The 27,881-nt window shown below is 36.3% G+C and overlaps 1 protein-coding gene, 1 long non-coding RNA gene and 1 other non-coding gene across 7 annotated transcripts in view; 2 read left to right on the forward strand and 1 right to left on the reverse strand.

The window, feature by feature from the left end:
* LOC106507647 overlaps window positions 1–6,688 on the reverse strand; it is a 226,416-nt gene extending 219,728 nt beyond the window's left edge. For all 3 annotated transcript variants that reach the window (XR_002345146.1, XR_002345145.1, XR_002345144.1), the window contains exon 1: window positions 6,521–6,688. This is a non-coding gene — a long non-coding RNA (uncharacterized LOC106507647). The remainder of the gene's footprint in view (window positions 1–6,520) is intronic.
* On the forward strand, window positions 6,767–27,300 carry ZRANB2 (zinc finger RANBP2-type containing 2). Of its 3 annotated transcripts, none has more exons than XR_001303781.2 (11): window positions 6,767–7,123; window positions 9,539–9,591; window positions 9,679–9,787; window positions 11,619–11,701; window positions 18,381–18,457; window positions 18,633–18,767; window positions 20,117–20,286; window positions 21,675–21,761; window positions 23,687–23,839; window positions 24,888–24,957; window positions 25,485–27,300. XR_001303781.2 is itself a non-coding variant. In XM_013988867.2 (11 exons), exons 1-10 carry the CDS (start codon window positions 7,068–7,070, stop codon window positions 24,915–24,917), a joined length of 957 nt encoding a protein of 318 aa, XP_013844321.1. In that variant the 5' UTR covers window positions 6,767–7,067; the 3' UTR covers window positions 24,918–24,957; window positions 25,485–27,300.
* Window positions 22,862–22,943, forward strand: MIR186 (microRNA 186). Its single transcript, NR_038506.1, has one exon. It is a non-coding gene; the product is annotated as a microRNA 186 (primary transcript).

Consider the following 27,881-nt stretch of genomic DNA (forward strand, 5'->3'; position numbering starts at 1 on the left):
GCTTCAGACAGAACAAAATTCAGGGATTGAAATGCTATGTTCAGAATTCACGCTCTCTCCCTATCCCTTACCCACTCCACTCCCTTTAATTTTCTCCACCCATCAGCTCTGATTATCTCTCCTTGACTCTTTTTGTAAGAGGGCTCTCTCACACTCTCATTTACTAGCTTAGGAACTCAAAAGGAGAGAGAACTTCTCTCTCCCAACATTCCGAACCAAATCCTAGGTAATAATTCTGATTGGTCTTTCATGGTTTACATATTCATTTTTCAATTAATCACCATGACCAGGCAGGCTAACACATAGGATTATTAAATCAGACTCATACAAATCAGAGCTCTTACCTAGCATCAAGTTTTATCAAAAATTTTAAGAGTACAGGCAAAGACAAAGCAGAGAAAGGTCTGGGACATTCCTGCCAAGTCCTTTGAATCCATGCATCCAGAATAATAGACAAGACCTGTGCGAGGCTTTGTAGATTATTACCTCACAGAGAGAAGCATGTAATTTATGAAATATCTCCATTTTATACCTGAGAGTTGTGTAGCTTACATGACATTCTTTTGGAAGGCCATGTTCCATCAATCAATAGATTTATTTACAGTAAGCAATCCTACATATAAGGCAACTCTTCCTATAAAATCATTATTCTATTTATCTGGAAGTCTGGTTGAGATTAGACCAGATCACCTCCCTTTCCTTTTTCCTAGTACTATCCCTCAGGTAAAGTAAGTGAATGACCCAGGCCACTACTTCTTCCTCCTCTTTAGGAGACTGGGTGTTCTCATTGGACAGCCCGGGACAAGAATCCCAAATTGTGCTTGGGGTTACAGGGAGCACCCTGATTACCATTCTCCCCAGAAGCATCTGGAGTAAGAGATTGCAATAGGAAAGCACATTAAGCAGATATAAACTGTGACCGCTTTATCCACTCCTCCAGATAAGAGATTTTTAAGAGTTCTAGCAATGTTATAACTTTGTTTTTAAACTTTTTCTCTAGTTTCTAGCTGTGAGCAACTCTCCAGTTACATCCTGTGGCTCACTGAATACAGGCAACAGAACAAGCAGTGACAGTAAAGAATGGAAATAATTTGACCCAATCTTGTAGTCTATGAGAAAGCCAAAGAAATGCTTAATAAGGCCTCACAAGGAATCTTACAAAGTAATATTTTCCACCCATTTCTCTTAAAGTACTCACATCCATTTGCCTACAGAAATCCTAACATAGCAACTGAATGCCTTTAACCTTGGGCAGGGGCACAAACAGCTATTCTACTGACCAAATACTCCAGCAGGCACTTTTTGTTTGGCTAAAACAGTATTTTTAGATGATATCTGAATGTTTTTGAATAATTTGTCACAAACTCCTTTACAACCTAGTGTCTTACACAGGCCTGCTTCACTCATTTAAGCTGCTGCCTGGCCCTTGTAAACATTTGAGTTTTTGAACAATGGTTTAAAGTTAAGGTCTTAACTTCTGCTAAACTGAACATTCCTTTTAAAAGAATGTATACACTAAATTGCTTTTAGTTATTTCTATCATGCAAATGAACTTCTCAACTGTTTTTCACTGGAAGGAAAACTGGGAGAAAAAAATTTGACTAAGGGTAAGACCGAAGGAATAAACTGGACCAGTTCTAGGGTGAGTCAGATACCAAGTGAACAAAATTTAAGGAGGTACCCTCAAGTGACACGTCCAGGCTCAGCCAGCGCCTGAGAGAGAGGGCCTTAAGCGTCATGTACCATGTGGCTTTTTTGCCTCACTCCTGTCCTAACCCTGAAAGGGGCGTTTAACCACTTTTGGTTTCTGTTACTTATAATGAAATAAAACTGATGCAGTTCCCTTTTTCACCCATGAACTGTGAGAGTTGATCCACCTGGGATTGTCCATAATATCCTCTAATTATGCCTATACGACACTTAGGACACTGCTCTTTAAACGTCTCTATTCACCAGCACTCTGTGCGCTCCTTAAAGAGGCTGTGATATCTATCATCCTCTTTGTAGTTACAATACCTCACCCTGTCCTATACAGCGAGTAAGTGAATGAATGTATATGTGTTAGCATCAAGCATCCCATTATTCCTGTGGCATGAAACACCTCTGAAGTCCTATGTCAGCTAAAATATCTTATCTTTGTCACAGGTTGATGGCAGATTTTAATAAATTTGTTTTCAGATTATATGATTTTTCCCATAAATTTGGGCATAATCTCAGTATTATCCACTTTTTTTAAAAAGCATGTAGTCTAGAAAGTACTGCATTAAATTTGTAATGGACACCTTATACTTGCTTTGCCTTTCAGCCTCCAGCAGGGCCAGCCACCTTGACCTAATTAGACTTTTCCACTCCCACACAACTAGTAAATACTATAATTAATTTATAAAGGACTCTGAAACACCAGCTGGCAATAATTTCCTATTAGTGGTTTGCCCAGAACAAAAAGACTAATTTAAGTTGCAGGATATATATGAAGAATATATATATGTATAATCACATCTTTTAATCCACTGAATTTCCAGGAATGTCAAATCGTAAAGCGTACTAGGTAAACAATGCTTAACAACTTCTCGACATTTCTTTCAGCACATTTATTTTAAATTGTAAAAAAAAATCTGTTTGACAAAAACTTCTTAGAGATATATATTTGGCGTATGTGAGATTTGCAGGTCTATAGATATTCACACACATCCCAAGCACTATTATAAACTCTATTGATTCTTTTAAAAATGTGAAAGATAGAGTTCCCGTTGTGGCTCAGTTTGTTATGAACCTGGTCAGTATCCATGAAGATGTGGATTGGATCCTTGGCATCATGCAGTGGGTTAAAGGATCCAGTGTTGCTATGAGCTGCGGTATAGGTTTCAGACGCGCTCAAATCCTGCATTGCTGTGGCTGTAGTGTAGGCCAGCAGCTGCAGCTCTGATTTGACCCCTAGCCTGGGAACCTCCATATGCTGCAGGTGTGGCCCTAAAAGGCATACATACATACATACATACATACATACATACATACATAAAATGAAAGAGAAAAGGTGGACAGTCAGTTTAAGGATGTTTCAATGCCCTGAGACAGTGACAACTGTAGTGACCATCTGTTGGAACATTTGTCTATCCAAAAGCTGTGGTAGGCAGAGTTTTTAAGATGGCTCCAGGATCACTACCCCCTGGTTTACATGCCCTGTATTACCTCCCTTTGCCTGTGGGCAGGACCTGTTAATGTAATGGGATGTCACTCCTTTCATTAGGTTATACTACAATGCAAAGGTGATGGAACTGTTTCTCTCATCATTACATTATGTATATAAGATGACAGTTGCAGTGGTGGTGATGGTAAGTAATAGTAACGGTACAGCAGTAGCAGCAACAGGAATAGAGTGTAGAGAAATTCTCCTGCAGGCTTTGGAGAAGTAAGCTCCATGTTGCAAAAGGCCCATGTGATTAGGACCTAAAGGCAGTCTCTATAAATTTTTTCTTTTAAAAAAATTCTGGTCAACTAAAAAAAAATTATTTGAATATATTTTGATCATGAATCATGCACTGAATTTAAGATTTGGAACTTTATAAAAAGTTACTTTTCGTTGTTTGGAAATAGCAGATTTTTTGGTCTTTTTTTGCCTTTTAGGGCTGCAGGTGTGGCATGTGAAAGTTCCCAGGCTAGAGGTCGAATGCGATCCAAACCTGTCAGCCTATGCCATAACCACAGCAACATAGGATCCGAGCCACATCTGCGACCCACACCACAGCTCATGGCAACGCCAGATCCTTAACCCACTGAGCAAAGCCTGGTATGTGAACCCACTTCCTCATGGATACTAGTCAGATTCATTACCACTGAGCCACACCGGGAACTCCTCAATAGCAGATATTTTTTCAGGCATATGTCTGAACATACAAGAACAAAATGTGCTTGATTTATCTGTATTTTAAGAAAATTCTCTTTGAGTCTAGAAATGTAGGTAATCCTCAGAAGTAGGATCACTGCCACCTCAAACCCTCAGTTAACTGTAGAACCCTCAGCTTTGTAATACAACTTAATAAGAATTATGGCAGATTCAACATCACAACTAAAAGAAACCTCAATCACCATGAGGGCCAAAAGGTATCCACATACCACTCATACTCAGGTCAGTCACAGAGGGGTCTGTTATCATTCCCTTTGCCCCTAAAGTTGGTGTGCTATTTAACAAGGCTCTACTGAGTGAGGATAGGTAAGATATGGTGAGATGGGAAAATTGAAGTGTTCATTCACACGTTAAAATTTTTTTTTAAATGCCCAGACAAGTACCCATTTCAATGAATTTTTATAAAATGAAGATACCTGTGTAACCAGAACCCAGATCATGAAAAATATCACCAGGTTTCCAAAAGGCTTATGTTCCCTTCCAGTCACTATCCCCCCCATCCCCCATGCCCTAGTTTGGCTTGCTTTTGAACTTCATATAAACAGAATCATATAACATGTGTGTACCAATTTGTATTTGGCTTTTTCAATTCAGTATTGTGTTTTCAAGTGATAGCTATAATTTTCATTGTGGTTATGATTTGTTTATTGTCACTGTCTTACATAGAATGCCACTGTGTGAACGTATCACAGTTAATTTACCCAGGCACCATTCATAAGCAATTGGGAACTTCTGGTTTGGGGCTATTATGAATAGTGCAGCAATGAACATTACTACATACACCTTTAGCAAACATACATGCATTTCTGTTGGGAATATACTTAGCAGTGGACTTTTAGGGTCATAGGGTATGCATATGTTCAGATTTAATAGAGCCTAACAAACATTTTCCAAAGCATGGAATCATTTGACACTCCACTAGCAGTGTATAAGAATTCTAGCTGCTTGACAGTCTCTCCAACAATCGCCTGATTTTTCATCTTGATCATTCTGATGGATGCATAGTGGTAACTTGTATTTCGTGACTTGCAGTGCCAGCCAAAATGAAGTAAGACCACTTCTGCCTATCTTTCCCACTAATCACAACTAAAAGGTCAGGATAAAATACAAAAAGCAAATGCCTGAGGACCAAAAAGTAAACAAAAACAGGAAGACAGGGAAGAGAATAAAAACTAAGCAAAATGCCCTGTGTGTTTTTGACCGAAGGCCTGGCACCTAATGAAAATGTGGTGGCAGAACAGAGAGCAAAAATGAAAACCCCCTATTTCTAGCCAGATGAAGGGAGAAAAGGAGCTTCTGTGAACTAAAGTCTGTGGGTAATATTTTGCTTTTTTTCTCCTTTTTGCCCTCCAGGCTTTGACCTGACAGTCAGGGCCCAGGTTTGGATAGCTACACCACCAAGAGAATCCCTGTCTTTCCAGGCAGGGAAACTGGGAAAGGGTGCCTCTATGGTCTGAAAAGTTTGGAGGAAGACTTCTGTTTTGTTTTTTCCTCTTTTTTCCTACCTCTTTGTTCCAGTGTGGGTCACGGTCAGCTGCTGTAGCTATGGCACAAAGCTAAAACTCCAAGTCGCATATTTCTACTAGGAAAAGGACACCCTGCAAAACAGAGTGTACAAGAGGAATATCAAAAAGAGGAGAGCTGGGGAAGGGAACTCCCTAATTTTACATATGAATCCGCATAAGTTCTGTGCTCACACCTGAACTGAGCATCTGCAGGCTAGACAAAAAGCTGTGTAGCAAGAGATATGGAACTGAACTACAATTTAAATTATTACCCAGTTCCAAAATAAATCCTGAGTGTTGTGTGTATAGAAAAGACTCAATGCAGCACAGTAAAGCCTTTGAAAACTGAACTGATAGGGAACCAGCACCCTCAGGTGAGACTCAACTTGAGATGTGAACCAAATTGGATTGATGATGACCTCCTAAAACAAAACAAAACAAAAAAATCTACATTCTCCAGAGTCTATGCAACATAGTATTCAAATCGTCTTGGATAAAAATCACAATTACTCAGTATACAAAGAACTGGAAAAATATGACCAGTTCTCAAGGAAAAAAAAATCAACAACTTCAAACTCCTAGATAACCAAGAATTACAATCGCCAAAACTTTAAAGCAATTATAATTAGAAAGTGGTTGAAATCGTTCTTTCTAGATATATGGTATACTCTTAAAAAAAAAAAAAACTTGCATTTTTGTAGCCGAATTAATGACAAAAGCTGGGAAATACAAAGGATAAACTGTCAAACACAGTTAACATCCCCAGTACATAACAGTAAAATTAAGTTACGAGAGCTACAAACAAATATATGCAACAATTTGGGATGATTTAAATGCCTATTGTTGAGCGAAAAAAAGTTGCAGATGATTACATAAACAATAAACTATCCTTGTAAAGCTCAATAGTTTATCAAATTAAACACATACTTATACTAAACTTTTAAAAAGCAAAGGAATAAATTCCAAATACAGGAAAGTGTTACCTCTGGAGGAAAGCCAGCGGCTAGATTGGAAAAAGCCACAGGTAATTTTAACAACACTGTCAATTAACCTAGTTCTAAAATCACTGGTCGGTTCCATAATACTGGTTTTGTTACACCTACTTACTTACTCCAAAACAGTAGGTGTCTAAACGACATTCCACGTGCATGGTGAAAGCACAGCGCCCTCAGACCTTTATTAAAACTTTTCCCAAAACTTGAAGGGCCCACTACACTTCACAAACTTAGCGTGGACGGAGATACCCGCCTTTTCGAGCTTCAAAAGGCTCACCGTCACTTCCGCCCCGCCCCCTAGCTCCCCCGCCCATCTGAGCGGAAGTACTTTCCTTTTGGGTCCTCCAGCCTGTAGGGGGCTCTCCGAGGCCTGTAGTGCCACGAAGCCCTCCCGCCTGGGCTGTCCCCGTAGCGCCTGTTAGTTTAGCTCTAGAGAATACAGTTGTATTGCAACTCTTTCGGCCAGGAAAAACTCGCACAGGCATCTTTATCTGGACAATAACGTTCAAACTCAATTCTGGCTAAGTGATCTCACTATCAAACCCTGTCGCAGTGGTGGGCCGGAGTCCGGCGACGCGGAGACAGCCCCGGAGTGCCAAAAGTCCCCGGCCCCTTCCTCCAGTGAAGACGTAGCTGCGGGTGGCTGTGGTGGCGGCGTTCAAGATGTCGACCAAGAATTTCCGAGTCAGTGACGGTGACTGGATTTGCCCTGACAAAAAGTGAGTTCATGAAGGGTCCCGAATTGGAGTGAGGTTGGTAGATGGAGGCTTTCTCAGGTCGTTTGGGCATTTTACGTATCTACGATCTCTGGTGCCTCAAACCGGGTGGAGGTGGCGAACTGCCGACTCCGGGCGGGAAGGAGGATCTTAGTCTCCTCACGATGAGGTCTTTCGGGAGCCTTTGTTTTGACTATGTCTCCAGCGTTTCCTCGAGTATATCTCTCCAAGACAGCCCATCGTTTTGGAGGGCGAGACAGCCCTCCCTTTGCCCCACACCCCACCCCCGCCTCCGGCCAGGTTTCAGCAATAAGGAAATCTCCCCGGTTGTGGCCACCTCGGTATCAGATCTCGCTCACGTGACTTTTCCCTGCAGAACTTGACTCTAGATCGCGGAAAGCGTTGTTTCCTTGAACTCATTTTGTTGTTGTTTGTTTTGTTTCTTTAGCAAAACTTTGTGTCTGTACTGTTTATATTCTCCCTTCTCTGCCCAACACTGTCCTCCTTTGGTTGGGGGAAATTCCAATTTTTTCTTTGTTGACCTTTAATTTCCCCACAAGAAGAACCTTTCGACTAGTTAGAACCGAAACACCTGAGGCCTCTGTTTTTGCCTGCTCAGTCCGGGAGAATGCCTGCTTCGGAGAAACACGTGTTTTTCGTGGCTCTCCTGAAGCCAGTGTGCGCTATTATACTGCTATTAGATTTTATTGACGGGTGCTGAAATAGGTATATACATATTAGAGATTTATGGAAATTATTGTGGAAGGTAATTGTCCAAAAAATTGAATCCACAACTCATGTTCCAATAAAAACCTTTGACTTCTTGTCCCTAAACTAGCCACGGATAGCATATGGAGTTCATGGTAGTAAAGAGTAAAAACTTTGAAGCACATAAACCTGAGTTTAATTCTAGTCCTATTACTTATAGACCATGTACGCTAAGTAGGTTAAATTTAAAACCTAGTGTGGAATAGCTCCCTTACAAAGAATACATGATACAGCCTAGATTGTGTGTGGAGATCGATGAAATGTATCAAATACTGATTAATCAATAGTTACAGATAGTAGTTTTAGAATCAAATGTCAGAGGAGAAAAAGTCCATATTTACCCAGCATTTGTTTTCTATTGACGTTTTAAATAGTTAAAATACATATTTTTGTACATGATAAATTGATAGTTCTCAATTGCATAAAAATTAGGGTGACTTGCAGGGTCTCAAGTCTATAACAGATTCAGATAGAACAAACAACAGCTGACTTGTTGGTCACTTGTAGAAATGTGCTTTTGACAGTGTCGTTAATAACATACTCAAATATTTGAAGTAGGTTTTTCTAGGAGAGTGCACTTCAATTCAGTTACATACATATAAAAGAGTAATTCTTTCAACATGTATAAATCCAGAAAAAAAATTTCAGAATATTTTCAATGCTTATTGGAGTCATACAGGATATTCTTTAAAGGGAAAAACAATTTAAAAATTAATTGGAGTGTTTCGGTTTAGTGTTCATTCCCTTGTTTATCTCACTTTGTTTCATTCCAATGTAACATCTCAAAAAAAGGTAATTAGTTCTTTAAAATGTAAGCTTTACATGTTATTCAGAGCATTTAGCATGCTATTACCCATATGTGGATGCACTATGAAAGCCATATTAGTGAACGCAATAAATTTGTTTTTAATTGTTGAATATTAGCATAAAGTGATATTGTGTTACTCCATTTGTGTTGAGATTATTGGTTGTAGTTTTTCACTAGGTTTCAGAGGTTTAATAAATACACCAGAACTCACTTTCCTTTTGATTATTGAACCTGTTTATTTTTAGTCATTCAGCCTATCTTCCTTTGATTCTTACCATTCCACTTACTACTTCTAACGGGAGAGTGTTTTATTAAGATCCATGAAGCCATCTCTGGCTTACCTATCTCCCCCACCCTTGGTCGACCCTTATGATTTTGTATTTTTTTAAATTCTTAACCAAATTTTGTATAATCTTGTTTTCTATTCTGAGAGTTACAAGTTTCTTTAAAGTTTTTTTGAACTCCCTCGTGCCTCATCAGTAATTGTTCAAGTGGACTTATATCTCACTTAGGCTTTGTAAGGGGATTTCATTATAATTAATGATAATGTGCTAATACGAGGACCTGAGACACAGATCCTAAGTGACATAGCAGGATCACATAGTTAAGAAGTGAAAGATTGGAGTTTCTTATCCTCAACTAGTAACTTCAGATCTTATATTTTTTCCACCTATATTTTGAGGACTTGGGGGTGGGTAGTTAACACTGACATTAACATGACAAGAGATGGTGGTAGACGTTTTGGACTCAGGTATATAGAGAGCACCTATTTAAAGGTTTTGACCTTAGAATTTTAGATGATATAAGTTTAATAGATGTCTCTAAATATTTTTTATTTTCAGATGTGGAAATGTAAACTTTGCTAGAAGAACTAGCTGTAATAGATGTGGTCGAGGTAAGCATTTAAGGAAGCTTCTATTAAGATTGTATAAACAACATTTCTTTATTTCCCCAGATTCATACTACATTTTTCTATTTTCAGAGAAAACAACTGAGGCTAAGATGATGAAAGCTGGGGGGACTGAAATAGGAAAGACACTCGCAGAAAAGAGCCGAGGCTTGTTTAGTGCTAATGACTGGCAGTGTAAAACGTATGTTTCAAATCATCCTCGCTTTTTTCCATAATGATATAGCCCTACATGTTAATCTTACCTATTCTTACTAGGCACATTGACTAGCCAAAATAACCTTTAAATCAAAGATCTGTTGATTGTTATTCAGTCTGTATCTTATATTAGTATAAAGAACTTATATTAATATTAGTTGTTAGTAAGATGAACTATCTTTACCAGTAAACAAATGTTTAAGGTGAGCTAACAAAAAAGGTGGGGGGGGGTATTCAAAAGCACTAAAACCTATTTCTTTCTATTATTGAAAAAGATCAAAAACTTTAACCTGGGGAGTTCCCACCTTGGCATAGTGGAAATGAATCCAACTAGGAACCATGAGGTTGCAGGTTCGATCCCTGGCCTTGCTCAGTGGGTTAAGGATCCAGCGTTGCTGTGAGCTGTGGTGTAGTTCGCAGACGCAGCTCAGATCTGGTGTTGCTATGGCTGTGGCATAGGCCAGCAGCTGTAGCTTCGATTAGACCTCTAGCCTGGGAACCTCAGGTGTGGCCCTAAAAAGGACAAAAGACAAAAAAAAACCCCAAAAAACAAAAAAAAACTTTTAACCTTGTATCAAAGTGAAATATGCCACGAAGTTTATTTTGCCTGTTTACATAGTAATTTTAGAATCATAAGTTGCATGCCATACGTAATCATTCCATATTGGTAGATTTCTTAATTTTTTTTTTTTTTTTTTTTTTTTTTTTGGTCCTTTTGCCATTTCTTGGGCTGCTCCCGCGGCATATGGAGTTTCCCAGGCTAGGGGTCTAATCGGAGCTGTAGCCATCAGCCTACGCCAGAGCCACAGCAACGTGGGATCCAAGCTACATCTGCAACCTACACCACAGCTCATGGCAACGCTGGATCCTTAACCCTCTGAGCAAGGTCAGGGACTGAAACCGCAACCTCATGGTTCCTAGTCGGATTCCCGTTAACCACTGTGCCACAATGGGAACTCCAGATTTCTTAATATTTTTGATTTTTGAGTGCTATACTGGTTTTTTCAATATCCATCTTTTCTGTTAAACCGATGAATCAAAAAATATGAAAGAGGACTGAATCAGAAGAGGTTCTCACACAAATTTCTGATCTTAAAGATATTAAATTTAGTATTGGATAATTTTCTAGCAATAGATTAAGTCATTAAATTTGCTATGTTATAGAATCCAGCACTTGAACCGATTCCTCAAAAAAAAAAAAAATTTAACATTACTTGAAGGGTATAACATTAATCTTGATATGAATTCAGAGACTGGGAGATTAGTAGAACCTTTCATTTAAAATGGTATTTTTTGGAGTTCCCATTGTGGCCCAGCGGGTTAAGAACCTGACTGGTATTAATGAGGATGCAAGTTTGATCCCTGGCCTTGCTCAGTGGGTTAAGGATCTGGCATTACTGCATGCTGTGGTGTAAGTCACAGACACGTCTCCAATCCAGCATTGCTATGGCTGTGGCAAAAGGCATCAGCCCTTAGCCTGGGAACTTCCGTATGCCACAGGTGTGGTCCTAAAAAGAAAACTAAATAAAAAGATATTTTTTCCTCCTGAAGCAGCAGAATCTCTGAAATTTCTAATGTCTCATAAAATGACAAAGGCACTCTTCATACTGTATAGCTTTTCACTTCTCTCCTTAAATAGTTCAATGTATTGGAATGTATATTCTCTCTACAGAAAATGTACATTGGTGTGTTTTATTTGTGGTATCCCTAGTAAGCATTTCTTTATGACTGTTTTCACTCTAATTTTTATTTTAAAATTCTAGAATGTTTAAAATTTGCTGTTATAGTCTACTAATTTGATATTTTCACCTTTAAAGTTGTAGTAATGTGAATTGGGCCAGAAGATCAGAGTGTAACATGTGTAATACTCCAAAGTATGCTAAGCTGGAAGAAAGAACAGGTAAGATTCAAACATATTCCAACTAAGTGATTTTAAAAGAACTGAAAATTGAACTGATAATTATATCACCACATAAGAGAACAGTAAATAAGAAGTCTCCTAATTCTGCCCTTATTTTCTTACTTTAATTTTTTTTTACCTTATCTACAAAAATCATCCTTTTATTTCATAATTTTACACTTTACAAAGTACAGCATCATGAAGCCCTATCCTAACAATTAAAGACACTGGGATACTTCTAGAAATGCCTTATTCCTCTCCCTTTGCTCCACTATGTTAAATGTTTGTTATTAGTAATGGAAGGGTGATACCATTTTTTCACTCATTTGATCTCTTAGTGTGACAAAGAAGCAGCATGGGGCACCTTTTAAATATTTGTCTAAAGCTTAGGCAGTAATTCCCAAACTTGGCTACCATTAGAGTCATTTACAAAAACTAAAAATCTAAGTTCCAAAACAGCTATCAGAGCTCTTTGAAAGTGGGTCCCAAAAATTTGCAGGTGATTCAAATGATGTTCAGTAGCCATTTGCCTAAGTAATAAGCTGTTATTGGTGCTGTGTGTTGTCAATGGTGAAATGAAAATACTTACCTAATAGAATATGCTTTTCCCATTATTGTCAGTTAGTCGAACCACATAATCAGCAAACTTCAACTATGATTTTATCATTGAACAACTCATATAGTCAAAGACTTCCTTCTATATGTATAATCACTTTGTCAAAACTAGACCTAGCGAATGACTTCCTTGTTTTCTTTTCCTCACTTTAAACTGTCTGCACTGTGTAGATGAAGGTCTTCCTTAATAAGGTTCTCCTTTTTTTTCTTCCCTCACTTCTTGAAGGTTTACATTTTTTTCCTTTTTTTTTTCTTCCTAGCCTTCCTCCACCCCCACTCCTCAGGTTGCTTATTCTGTCTCCTTTTTTGTTTTATTTTCTAACTAGCCACAGAATATTGGAGTTCAAGGTCCAGTATTTTCTAGGCATTTTCTTTTAAGCCCTAAAATTAAATAACCATTGGCACACCGTGATAACCAAATTTATGTCTTTAGCTCAGACTTCTTTGACCTGTATATTCAGCAACATAACCATATAAATGTCAAACTCATATCCAAACTGAATTCATGATTTTCCCCTAGGACCTGGCCCTCTTCTAGTGATCTCTTTCTCGTGATTAGCACCACTCACCATATACTTGCTTGTTACATAAGCCAGAAATTTAGATGTCTTTCTTAATGACTCTTTCATTGCTCCTCTATCTCCAAAAGTCTTTTCCATCACTACTCTAGGCAGAGATACCACTTAATCTTGTTTCTTGGAAAAATATCCAACTTGTTGGTGTCTGTACACACTGCCCTCCTGCTGAGTTGCAGCCAGAGGTTTTTGTTCCAAAACAAAAACTTGCAATTGTTTAAAACCATTTGGATTGCTTTTAGAATAAAGTCCAGAATTTTTTAAGTTTTAAAAAATGTAATCCTCAAAGCCTTTTATTTATTCTCTCTCTGACCCATTTTGTGACTCCTTTAAAGGATGCACTAATGCAAGAGCTATAGTCTAACATCTGAAGTTGTCAGAGTTTAATACTTTCTCACTTTACTCATTATCTTTTTTCTAGCATTCTAGTGCGTTGACCCTTTACTATTTTCCTGCATATAAGTAGTTGTCTTTGCTGGTCGCTGCTGAAGATATGAACTAATACATTGCTGCTCTTTGGTTTCTCTTTACTTTTTATTCTCTATTAAGTAATCAAAATGTAGAATCTAACAATTTTCAAATTAATGCCTTAGTTCTTCCTTTGAAGCACATCTTATATTCATCCTCTTTCCTCTCCATTTCTGTTGTCTCAGGCTGGTTCAGGCCTATTTTAAATATGTGTTTGATCCTTTACTGTTCCTTGCTCACTTTTTTACATTTTACTATGAGAAAGATTTGAAGATTTTTTTTTTTTTTTTTTTTTTTTTTTCTTTTCACGGCCGCACCTGCAGTATATGGAAGTTCTTGGTCTGGGGGTTGAATCGAACTGCAGCTGCAGTCCTACACCACAGCAACAGCAGATCCAAGCCACATCTGCAACCTATGCCGTAACTTCCAGCAGTGCCAGATCCTTAACCTACTGAGTGAGTCCAGGGATTTAACCTGCATCCTCACAGACTCTTTGTAAGGTTCTTAACCCACTGAGCCACAACAGGAACTCCTGAAGATACTGTTTTTATTGTAACACTTGCTAAAAACGTCCAGAGGTTCTGGGTTGCTTGTTTCATCTAAATTGTACTAGAGAGCCTTTTTGTCTTTTTCGTCTTTTTTTGTCTTTTCTAGGGCCGCACCTGTGGCATATGGAGGTTTCCAGGCTAGGAGCTGTAGCCTCTGGCCTGCATCAGAGTCACAAAAACGCAGGATCCAAGCTGCATCTGCAACCTGCACCACAGCTCACAGCAACACCGGATCCTTAACCCACTGAGTCAGGCCGGGGATTGAACCCGAAACCTCATGGATCCTAGTTGGATTCATTAACTACTGAGCTGTGACGGGAAATCCAAGGGCTTTTTTAAAAGAAAAAATTCTTTAAATGGTGCCAGAATTGTGATTACTATACTCATGTATTAAAGAACTAATTATCAGCCTTTGGGCAAGGTGCTGGGGATACTTGGGTGAGCAAAACCAACATGCAAAGGCAAAAATTAATGAAGTCTTCTTTAAGAAAGTTTAAGCTAAGAAGTAAAAGTTAATAGAAGTGAAAGTAATAGTTGAGAAATCATTTCAAGTAAGGGCACATAGCTTGTGTGAATCAGGCCCTGAGACGTTTTAAGAGTTTAGCATGCTTGATGAACTCCTAGCAGCTCCAGAGAACACTTCAAAAGTAGGCAAAGGTTGGAGTTCCCTTCATGGCTCAGTGGTTAATGAACCCGACTAGGATCCATGAAGGTGCAGGTTAAATCCCTGGCTTTGCCCGGTGGGTTAAGGATCTGGCATTACCGTGAACTGTGGTATAGGTTGCAGAAGCAGCTCAGATCCCAAGTTGCTTTGGCCCTGGCCTAGGCTGGAGACTACACCTCTAGTTCAGCCCCTAGCTTGAGAACTTGTATATGCTGTGGATGCAGCCCTAAAAAGCAGAGAGAGACAGACAGACAGAAAGAGAGAGAGGCAAAGGCATTGGAGTTCCCATCATGGCACAGCATAAACGAATCCGACTAGGAACCATGAGGTTACAGGTTCGATCCCTGGCGTGGCTCAGTGGATTAAGGTTCCGGCATTGGCATGAGTTGTAATGTAGGTCACAGAGGTGGCTCGGAACTTGTGTTGCGTAGATCTGTGGCGTAGACAGGCAGCAACAGCTCCAATTAGACCCCTAGCATGGGAACCTCCATATGTGTGGCCCTAAAAAGACAAAAGACCAAAAAAGAAAAAAGACGTAGTCAAAGGCCGTATAAATCAGGGTAAGGCATTTTATTGTATTCTAAATGAAGTGGGAAATACCCAGAGGGTTTTTAATGAGGAAATGACACATCTAATTTTCTTTAAACATTGCTGGTTTATAGAAAAATAATTAAGGGGTGGGAGTGGCAAGAGTAGAAGCAAGAAGACCAATTTTTACACTATTAACTGAAGAACTTCAAATTGACAGAATGAAGAAAACCCGTAGATTTGCCAGTCATTCATCTAACTTACCTATTATTCAGTAGCAATGATGCTGAAGTTTGGGGTTTTTTTTGTTTTTTTTTTTTTTTTCTTTTTTTTCTTTTTAGTGATAGAGCTAATGTATTTCCCACATATAGGGAAAGAGTTCATGAAGTATATTTGTTATATGGGTTTGCACAATATAATTTAATAATCTCTTTATTGTTAGCAGATTACTTAGGTTCTTTTTCTGTAGCCTATGTAAGAACATGGAAATAGCTTTGTATTTTCTATCATATTCACTTTAATAAAGTAATTTTACTTATGCAAAACTGTATGAGGTTACAGTTCACTTAATCTTTAGTCTTGGTGTAATTGATTCTTTAGCTTTCCATATTTGCCATATCGTTTTTTAGCTGCAGATTACCAACTGAACAAAGAACTCCTCTAAAAACCCAACTATTGCAATTAATAGTTAATATTGATTTTAATATGTTTGCATTTCTACATATAAATAATCCAATTTACCAGGCATTTTTCTGCACTATTGGCTTAAAAACAATCATTCTATTCTGTAGTACCTGTTTTTTTTTTTTCTTTTTGCCACATCCACAACATGCAGAAGTTCCCAGCCCAGGGATCAAAGCTGTACCACAGCAGTGACACTACCAGATCCTTAACCTACTGAACCACCATGGAACATCTGCTTTTTATTTTTTTTCTTATGTGAATTATTTCCCATCTAAGTATTATGAGGTTCAGATCTTTACCATTAGTCATGTCTAATAATGTCTTGTTTGCTATTTATCAGACTTACTCATACCTTAATCTCAGGGTATACTGATGTAATATTGTTATTGAGAGATTTGAAACTCTACTGTTGAATTTTAACTTTCTACAGTATATTACAAAATTAACATTGATGTGAGTTGTTTTCTTGAGGTAAAAATATCCTCAGTTGTACTTGTTCCTGTTTTCTTATATTTGATACTGTGAAAAAACTAGAGCCAAGATTTTACCAAGGAAACGTTTTGGTATTGAAGACACTTTCACTTTTATATCACGTGCACAGAAACATAAATAAATTCTTGAACATTACAATTGCAGTCTATTTTGTCTCTGGAACAAAATAGGAACAGGGAAAAAAGGATGATGTCAAATATTCCAATGATGAACACTGATGTATTGCAGGTTTTTACTGGTACAGAGTGTAATGGAAAAAAAGAAAGGATATTGTATTAATGTTATTTATTTATTTATTTTTTTCATCTTTTTAGGGCCACAATCACAGCACGTGGAGGTTCCCAGGCTAGGGCTCGAATTGGGGCTATAGCTGCTGGCCTACACCACAGCCCACGACAATGTTGGATCTTTTAATCCACTGAGTGAGGCCAGGGATCAAACCTGCTTCCTTATGGATGTTAGTCAGATTCATTTCTGCTGAGCCACAAGGGGAACTCTGATTTTTTTTTTTTTTTTTTTTTTTTTTTTTTTTAAGAGGGTAAATTTTATTACATTCTTTTCTTGGGACACTTAATCTCCTTTCTATTTGTTTGTTGCTCTTCTAAGAAATGGTAATAGTGTAAATGATGAGGTTTATTTTCTTTGGTGTTTGTTTGTTTTTTCTTTTTGTTTTTGTTTTTGTTTGTCTTTTTAGGGCCTCATCTGCAGCACATGCAGGTTCTGAGGTTAGAGGTCGAATCAGAGCTATATAGTTCTCCGCCTACACCAGAGCCACAGCAACATGGGATCTGAGCCATGGCTGTGACTTACGCCACAGCTCACAGCAATGCTGGATCCTTAACCCAATGCTGGATCCTGAGCAAGACCAGGAATCGAACGAATGTCCTCATGGATGCTAGTCGGGTTCGTTAACTGCTGAGCCACGATGGGAACTCCAGGTGATGGGGTTTTTAATGCCCACGATTGACAGATTTCAAGTCACAAATCCTATAAAAAAAATTTTTTTTTTTTTTTTGGTCTTTTTAGGGCCATGCCCTCAGCATATGGAGGGTCCCAGGCTAGGGGTCAAATCGGAGCTACAGCTGCCAGCCTACACCACAGCCACAACAATGCCAGATCCGAGCCATGACTGCAACCTACACCACAGCTCACGCACTGCTGGATCCTTGACTCACTGAGTGAGATCAGGGATCAAACCTGCATCCTCATGGTTACTTAGATTCCTTTCTGCTGAGCCACAGCAGGAACTCCATAAAAATCCTATAAATTTTTAAAAATACTTTTCTGTTTATAAATAAACATTTTGCAGTTTATTAGATTCTTAAATCTGGGGATCACTCTATGTACTGGTACTATTCTGAAATACGAGATTGTTTTACTCTTGACCACAGGACTCTATTACTTTTCTCAATGAGTATTTTTTTCAGAATTTCTCATTTTCTCTAAAACTGACTTTCTCATTTCAGTCTCTGTTAAACTTTTCAGCCTAAATTGTAGGTGTTCGTTGTGACATCAAGCAATAATAGTTTGCTGATCTTACTGCTTTTTAATACAGTATTTTCAGTTGAAAAGTTTACTGGCTTCTTTAAGAAACCTGAGTAACCTTTAACTGTATATTTAAAAGAATTCATTAAAACCAATTTGGATGTCCTTTGTTGTGTCATACATACCTATATAATAAGAATTTTCTGAGCTTTAGATACACTTTAGCCCAGCAAAATTTGATTTTTGGTTCTTACCAAGCCCTCTGCTCCCAAAAGAATTATGATAAATTACAGAGGAAAGTCCTTTTAAAACTTGGTTTAATGAGATGTTTAATGAGATGTTTTCCACCCCATATATTTCACTAATTCATTACTCAATTCATACACAATATTTTGAAATTGAGAAGGGCTAAAGGTGTAGTCACAGGACTTTCCCAGCTATGGTATCTAACTTTGAGAATTGTTCTCTGTAGTGGTTTTTTTAAGACCAGTAATATAGGGATAGGCAAGTGTTGATAAGGTTTTCCTTTTTTGTTCCTATGGCTTGTAGGTGATTTTGATATGTTTTTGTTATTTTGATGAATTGTCATAGGATAACAGTTTATGTCTGCACTTTTTTAGGATATGGTGGTGGGTTTAATGAAAGAGAAAATGTTGAATATATAGAAAGAGAAGAATCTGATGGTGAATATGATGAGGTAAGCTATTCATTAGTGTGCAGGTTAAATGCCACTTAGAGAAACATGTTAGAAAAAAATTAACTTAATTAATATACAAATATATATTGGCCTAAATATATAGGTGTAATTTCTTAGAAAAAAGTATTAATTTTAATGGTTTCAGCTAACAGATATATTGTGAAACTTTTTCTAGTTTGGACGTAAAAAGAAAAAATACAGAGGGAAGGCAGTTGGTCCTGCATCCATTTTAAAGGAAGTTGAAGATAAAGAATCTGAGGGAGAAGAAGAGGATGAGGATGAAGATCTTTCTAAATATAAATTAGATGAGGTAAATGATTTCCTTGTCATATTTTCCCTTTGTCTTATTCAAGCTGCCGCCTAACATGTGAATGTCTGACAGCCTTCGGCCTGTGGTGAAGATATTTATTTTCTCCAGTGTAATTGTTTGTTTTCACAAAGATTTTGAGCCTCTCCTCTACCAAGCACCATTCTGGCTCTGGAGATTCAATAATGACTGAATCACCCTTCTTTTAATGGAATTTGAATTCTATAGGGAGAAAGACATAAATGCACAAGATAATTTAGATACAATAATGTTATGAAGACAACATGATGTGATAGCACATCATTAAAGGAGATTCTTTGCTTTCTTTCAATGGATGGGGAATTTCTGAGGCAGTGAAATTTCTGTTGAGATTTGAACGATAGAATGATAGGAAGGAGCCTGCTCTAAGAGCTAGAGTCAGAGAACTTTTAGGCAGTGAGAACAGCAAATAAAGGTTCCCCAGCAGGAAACAAGCCAGCAACATTGAAAAAAATCATATACAGGCTAGTATGGTTGGAGCAAAGGGGAGAACGTGATGAGGGGGACAGCAGCCACATTGGGTCTGGTGACATATATTTGTTCTCTAGGGCCTGATATAAAATCCTGTGGGGGAATAGATTCAAATTAAGCATATTTGGGGTCTGATCATAGGAGGCACTCTTTTTAATGCAGCTAAACAAATCAATGGGAACAAGTTTTTAAAAAGCAAAATATATTTATCTGATCTGTGTTTTAGAATGTTGACTATCAATGTAATGAGATATTGGGGAGTTAGAATGGCTTCTCAGAGAGGCTACCTAAGAGGTTATGGTAATATACTAGAGCGAAGGATGAAGTTCTGAACCAGGACCAGGGAAGATGGATTCAGAAACTTCTAAGGGAATAAAAAATAACAATTCTTTTTTATGTGTATTTGTCTTTGTTTTTTTAGGGCCGCACCCACGGCATATGGAGAGTCCCAGGCTGGGGATCAAATCAGAGCTGTAGCTGCCAGCCACAGCAATGCCAGATCCGAGCCTCATCTGCTACCTACACCACAACTTCGGCAACGCTGGCTCCTTAACCCACTGAGTGAGGCCAGGGATGGAACCTACGTCTTCCTGGATGCTAGTTAGACTCATTCCCGCTGAGCCACAAGAGGAACTCCAAACTGAAAATTCTTGACAGCTCATTTGGTAATACATTGTGACAAGAAAGAGGAAATGAGTATGACTTTTGCATTTACTTCTTTGAAATGTTTAGCCGAGATGAGAAATGTAGTAGGCAAATTTCAGGATTGAGAATGAATTTGCTGAGATGTTAGTGATGTGATATATCCATATGGAGATGTCTTAACTCTGAATTTTTATTAGGATGAGGATGAAGATGATGCTGATCTCTCAAAATATAATCTTGATGCCAGTGAAGAAGAAGATAGTAATAAAAAGAAATCTAATAGACGGAGTCGCTCAAAGTCTCGGTCTTCACATTCACGATCTTCATCACGCTCATCCTCCCCCTCCAGTTCAAGGTCTAGGTCCAGGTAAACGGGTACAGGTCAAGGGTAACACCAGTCAAAATGTCAGTATCTAACTTCTTTATTTATAAATTTTGTTTTTCTTGACTAAATAAGCTTTCCTTTTAGAATTTTCGTTGAGTTTTCGTTGAAGTCACCTTTTAAAAGATAATTTTTTTAGGACCATGAAGTTATTGTCCAGTATTTTGAGGAGTGCAAAATTTTAATATGAAACCTCCTAGTCCATTTTAGTACCATGCCTTTTATTAAAATAGACTTTTAAAATTCACTTACTACGCAGTGTTTTAATAATTACTTTGGTATAGGTATTTTGAATAAAGGAGCAAATTCACCTGTGTTAGTTCTGTTTTAATGCTCAGACTATAGAGTGGTCCAGGAATAAATGTTTTAATTTGTGTTGTGCTGGAATATTATTTTGTTAGTAATGTAAAATTTTAATATTCCCTGATTGTATAGTGAACAATAAAAATGAAACTTGGGGTGAGAGAAAGCAGTGTCTTATATAAGCACTGTTCCCTTGAAGAACTCCTATTCAGTTAGGTGAAACCATGAGCGATAAATTTTAACTATATTTAGGAATAAAATATTAGCTAATTGACTGTGTAACAGATAGTTGTTAATTGAGTATTGTGAAGACTAAAAGCTTAAAAGAGTGATTATAGAGATAGCAATTTTAAGATGAAAATTTAATGTTTTTGTACAGATTACTGTTTTCAGGGACAAATCAAGTATGTAAAGTAGAGTAATAAATGATACTTATTTTATTTGTTGATTTTCAGCAGTTCAAATAAACCTTATTTCCTTTGTGTCATTCTTCAGTAGTATAATTATCTAAAACAGTAACAGGATAGTTAATGTATTTTCCCCTTAATTCTCTAACCTTTGAGTAGACAGAAAAACATAGGTGTTAAAAAGATACGCATGTCAACATTTAAGCTTCATACTCTATAGTGACCAAGGAAATAGGTTTTTGTAAGGGAAATTGATAGTGATATTTCACAGAAGTTAAATATAAACTATAACATTCAATATTGCTGGATGTGTAAATTCCACGTTACTTTTAAATATTTGTGAACATAAAGTATTCAATGTTAAATAAAGTGATAGTCCTAAGTGTTTTTACTTGTACAATCTTAAATCATTTTTAGAGTAATTTTGTCAAACTTAGAAAGAATAGTTGATTATTTTCAAAAATGATGTTACCTTTAGTCTTGGCATAAATAATAACACAATAAAACACTTAGTTGTCTTAAAATGTTGGTGTTTTGGAAATGTACATTCCAAATAGTTACCTTTTTATTTGAAAATTCTAATGCATATCTTTCTTTCAGTGTTCATATCACAAAGCTTAATTAAGTGGTCCTGGAAAAAAAAATCATTCCATGTTGTTCCAGGTCCCGTTCAAGAAGTTCTTCCAGTTCGCAGTCAAGATCTCGTTCCACTTCCAGAGAACGTTCGAGATCTCGTGGGTCGAAATCAAGGTGAATGAGGTAGCATCTCTCTGTAAAGCAGAGAGAAAAAATATTTAAAGGCTGCAGGAGGCGTTGCTGCTTTTTTCCCTCTTATTTTGCTTCTATTTGTCAATTTTATTTTAGCATTAGAAAACTAATGCACTTGCCTCAGCTTAATTTTCTCACCATGAGACGTTTCCATTGCCAGCAGTGTGCCAAGACATTCCCATGATTGAATTAAGGTGGTTATTGCATTATACAAGGTTTGCTATTTTTGTGCTAAAATATGATGGAGTAGGAATATGGAGCCAAGTCTTACCACCAAATGTCTATTCATTAAATAAGGTTATGTTTGCAGTAGTTGTTAAATTTAGAGATATGCAAAAAAAAAAATTTTACTCTACTTTAAAGGAAAAATACAACCCTGCCTCAAAACGTATTTTGTTTTGAAAGGCAGTTGTTTCAATATTTATAGAAACAATTTTGACATTTATATCAGATCAGGTTTCTAGAAGGTTTTGTTTCCATTTCTCTATAATAACATAATATTGTACACAGTATGTATAGTATGTAAGAGTGTAGACACTCCTTAAATTCTGCAAACTAAATCAAGTTTGGTTGATTAGATAGGATGTGGTCTTAAAGTAAGCATTCTTCTTAATCTCAGGTTGCCATTTAGACCTACAAGGGAAAAAATAATTTGTAAAGAAGCAAATGAAAGCTTTTAGTCTCTTAAAGTTTTTCTAAACTCAGTCAAAATATGCTGCCTTTAAAAGCATCTGACATGAATAAGAAAACAACTAAAATTCTACTTGTGTGAAACTATACTTGAAGTGTAGTGGTAGCTATTTTGGTAAAAATGATTGCTTAAATAGCTCATTAGAGCCAAATCTGTGGCATTAGAGGGCAACTGCAATTTAACAACACTAAGGAGAAAAGAATGATAACCTCATATTAAGCCAATACAAAAGAGAGAGCAAATGAGATTATTATTATGTATTATCAATGTTTTAGTTCTTTTATCTGAGTGCTTCTTAAGTGAAGATCCTTATGTCCTACCTCCCTTTGGGAAGCACTTTGATTAAGGTTTACAGACCAGCCTTCATACTATTTTCAAACATTTTTTTCATTGCTTATAACTTTCCAAAGAATTCTCCTTTTGGGCTTTATGATTTTATTTTAAGCCCAAAGGTGAATTTTTTGGGAAGTTTGGGCTAAATTACTTCAAACAAAATATGTAAATGAAGGGAAAAAATGTATTTTAACATTTGCACATTTACCTCTACCTGAAACATGTGAATGTCAACACTTCATACTTCATGGACAGTAATCCTTCATAAAACTAAACATTGTTAATATAAGTCAAGTTTCAAAGTTATTCCTTTTATTTTTAAATATTTAGCAATTTAATAGCTACTGGTCTTTGTCATTTTTTTCTCCTGATTCCTGCTTTTTCTAGAGCAACTTGATTAATAAGTTGCATAATTCTACAACGAATTGTTGTGCTTATTTTCCTCGGGAAGTTGTATGATACGTTTTTTTATTATCCCAAAGTGGAAGAATGTATTTGCTAGACATAAGGTAGTGCAAATGTGCTGTTGTCTATTGGTTTTGCTATTTATGTATACTTTAAAATGAAAGCCTTAAACTTAAAAAAAAAAAAAAAAAAAAAGAATTTTTAAGATTCTACCCTAATGTGTTAATGCTGGTTTTTAATTATAAGTAATGAGCACTTATCTTAGGATTTTAGTGATTAAAGTAAATTATTTGAATAGAATTGATTTCATGGTTGAACCAGAAGTCTTCTATTGAGTAAGCAGTAAGTATTCTTTTTTACGAAATTTTTATAGATGTAACTTGTGTTTGCTTATTTTTGGAGCTATTAACTGAACTATCTGCCTCATTTCTTCTTTTAATGAAATGTTTGATTTGTTTCTCAATCAATGAACATCCAGCTCCAGGTCCCACAGGGGCTCTTCTTCCCCACGAAAAAGATCTTATTCAAGTTCATCATCTTCTCCCGAGAGGAACAGAAAGAGAAGTCGTTCTAGATCTTCTTCAACTGGTGATCCCAAAAAAAGACGAACAAGATCACGGTCACCTGAAAGGTTTGGGTTTCTGTAGAAATAAGAATGGGTGTTCTTAAGTGTTTTAATAGGTTAACTAAACTTCTTAGTCAAGGATTAGTTTTTCATTATCTCCTTTGTTCCCACTTTATTCTTTTCAACTTTGAACTTCAAAAAACAGATTAATTACTCTGCTCTGATCAAGTTGTTTAGAAAAGTGGTAGATCAAACCACGCTCATCTATTTGATCATTTTATTGTTTAAGTTTTTATTTTCATATATAATTATTATAGCCAACTCTCGGTTATTTCTGTCTTAAGATTTTAATTCAGAAGCTTTATGTCAACGTAATTTAGAGGTTGATTTTTATAAGTATTTATGCTATTTGTTTTAGATTAAATATTAGAAACTGCAGGATTCTGGGGCATCTGATAGAAGATTATTATAGATCATTGGAATATGCCCTAATTTAAATATGTATAAATGCATTTCCACAACAAGTTATTGTTTCACACCCTTTATCTCTAAGGAAATTGTTCTTGTAGCTAATGTTTTCCATCTTGCAGTCTGAATCCAATTTTTATGGAGAAAGGTCTTCACAAGATTACTTTATCTATGTTGACATTTTTAAAATTTGGAGAGTGTGTCATCTGTCAGCGTTTTCTACATCAGGCTAATTATTCAGTTTTATTGTCTTTCTCTTGGTTCTCAATGTCTTACAGTCATTTTAATGGCTTCCTTAATAATCATTGCAAATTTTTTATATCCTTTCAGCTTGTGAAAGTAAGGATTAGGTAAAGTTGATTTTTGCTGGGTTCAGTGGTAGGATTGCCTCTGCTTGTATGTTATGATTGATTTTGCTTCTTCTCATTTTGAAGTTTAGATATTAAGGTTACACACAACTAGTCTTGTTTCTGTGCATTTGTTCTTTTGAAAGAAAATTACTCATTGTTGCCTTTTTTTTTTTTTTTTTTTTTTTTTTTTTTTTTTTTTTTTACCAATTCTGCAAATTTTTACCTTAGCCACATATAATCCCCCTAGTTTGTTGTCATCTAAACTTAATGAACATGTTCTCTATTCCATAAGCCAGGTGATTGGTGAAAACACTAAACAACCCTGAGCCCAGGGCCATCCCCTCGGAACACCACTACTTTACCCAGGTTGATATATTGACTTACTCATATTAGCTGCATGAATATAATCCTGTAACTAATTGTACAATCATCTTGTGTGACTTAGATTTCCAAAACATAATTATTTATGAATATATGTTCCCATACACAGTCAGAAGCCTTGCTGTATCTGTTTTTACATATAGACTTATCACACTATTGACAGTGTATCACAGAGAATGATTTAGTCACACTGCCATTACCAAGTTTATATGCCCTTGTTGTATATTAATCTGTAGTCTTAATATGATTTGCAAGGCTTTCCTTCATTAACTTAAATAATTGAGAGGTGGCTATATCTTGAGAGAGGTTTTTAAGTTACACTACTTCTAGGCTCATATCCAGGGCCTAAGTACTAGTTAACTTTATGTGCATAAGTTTATAACTTAGATTTAAATTACTCCTTTTGCCAGTGTAGTGAGGTTCAATTTTCTATATTCTCAAAGTCTTATGAATGAATGCTGATATTTAGCTCCATCTTATCAGTTTACCTGTTTTTCCATTATGTCTTACAGGCACCACAGGTCATCTTCTGGATCATCCCATTCTGGTTCCCGTTCAAGTTCAAAAAAGAAATAATGTATTGAAATTTACATCCTAAAAAAAAAAAAAGTCCAGTACAATGCATGAAGCATATTTTTTAAGAAGTTTGTGTCTTACTTGGTCAGAAGTGCTAAATTTGCTAGTAGAGGTGCATGCTTTCATTGCTTTTCAGAACAATACAGCGGTGTTTATTTGTGAAATTTAAAGTACATAGTATTTTAAGCCATAATGTACCAAAATAGATGCTTTGTTTATCATTTCATTATTTACAACCATTTGCTTCGTTTAAAACCACTTCAGCTATAACAAAAGTACTTTGTTTTCTAATTTGAACTCTTGTTTTTCTCATCTGCAAGTATGAGCATCACAACTAGGCTTGTCTGAACTTTGGGCATAGAGGCAAGACTGTGGTAAAGTAGTTGAAAGCAATCTGTTTATCTGGGAAAAGGAGTCAGCCTGTTTAACCTATATCAAAGTGGTTGTTAGCAAAAAAGGTTTAGTTGTAAAACAGTCAAGTAGAAACAACTTTGAAATTCCCTATATTAAGGGTGCCTTAGAATCATTGTGTCTTACCCATTTTTACTTTTCGCACCACTAAGAATAAAGCAGAATTGTGAATTGTGGAGGAGAAAGGTTAACTTATTTCTTCCTTAATGACACATAATTTTGAGCAAGAATGCCTAACGGTTCATCTCTTCTCTACTAACATGGTCGATGAGAAAAACATATTTTAAAATGTTTAATATTTTTAGAAGCTTTGTGTGATAGCCTTTAAAAATCCAGTTACCACAGGATAGGGTAGGCAGAGTTAAATCATAATTAATGAGGAAGAAAGCTTTTGAAGTATATTTCTTTTGGGGTGAAAGGCAAACAGAGACATTGTATATTTGCTTTGAGATGTTTAACTGTAAACACACTGTGTAAAATTTTCTTCTGAGTAACAAATGAATGCTTATTTCCTCATGACATAAGCAGAAATAATTGTTCCTATTCATTTGAAATTACTTATGGCTTAAAATACTTTTAGGGTTTGTTTTATTTCTTAAAATTAAAATCTGGTCATTTGAGCTCTATTTTGCCTTCTGGTTTTAAGTACTTCTCTTAACAGTATCTTCAGTGACAATGCAAGGTAAGTATATTAAGGAAAATTGACAATTGTGCTTGGGAATTTTTTGTCATGGGGATTATTACCCTCTTTTTCTTGGTTTTTTGTTTGTTTTTCCCTAACATTAATGTCTACTGCAACTGAAAATTAAAATGTTTCAAGATACTTAGTAGACAGACCAAAATTATATTTGTTTTTTTATTTTTAAATGAGTGATTTTCTTCAGCTGATCTGAAGATAAAAGCAAAATAGCTTATGTAGAAATATTTTGATAATATTTTTACAATGAACTTCCCCTTGTTTTTTTTGTCTTAATTTTCTTTGCTACATTTACTGTAGGTTGCACAAGAACTTTTACTCTCTTGTAATTGTGCCTCAGACTTCTTGAAAGTCCACCTGCTAAATTGCCCAGATGATCTTCTAGATTCTACATGTTATTGTTGGTTTATTCTTGTGCTTTCTGTATTTAAAACTTTGGCTGTACTAATAAGCAAATGCAAGGTTTATAAATTTAGCTAATAGTAGTTTACAGACAATTCAAATGATTATGATTTTATTTGGTTTAACTAAACTGTACTAGTTCATTTCGTAAGGAAATGATGCTGTAGACAAATGTAAATAAAGCTTGTAAGTCAAGCATCAAGTGGTGTTTGTAGAAATAAATTAGAATTTTTAAGCTCTGACTTAATGTTCATTTTTAAGCTATTTATAATCTGGTTTGTTACTTTTAATTGTGCATCTTAAATTCCCTATATTCACCACATATACCCTTTGTGTAATGTCACCTTATTTTATATATGAATTTTTGGTTTAAAACATTCCCAAGCCATGATCACTGTAACTTTGCCTACTCAACTATTTTTTGTGACTTAACTGTCACTTTATAGCACTCAACAAGTGTCCCTTTTAATTGCGAAGTGTTCTTAAATTTCTATTTGGAATCCAAAAAGCTGAACAATATTGAATGGTATCTGGTAACAAATGTCTTAAGTTCAGAGCAAGCTCTAAAGCATAAGACCATCTGTAGGCACAAGTACTAAGGTAAAACTAGTACTAGTCTATTTTCTTTCTCAAATCTTCTTGGTTTTTGATATCCACAGCCAGTGTTACAGATGCGGTAAAAAGATAGGGAATTTCTCCCTTCTGCCCACTATTTTTCGCATGATTGCTAGATGTTTTGTTTTAATAGAAATAACCTTATAGCTTTCCTGATCTGGCAGTTGTTTTATTTGTGGGAAACAGTGGACAGTTTTAATTTAAAGAC

The sequence above is a fragment of the Sus scrofa genome, chromosome 6, assembly GCF_000003025.6.
Source record: "Sus scrofa isolate TJ Tabasco breed Duroc chromosome 6, Sscrofa11.1, whole genome shotgun sequence".
In the NCBI taxonomy this organism is placed as follows: Eukaryota; Metazoa; Chordata; class Mammalia; order Artiodactyla; family Suidae; genus Sus; species Sus scrofa.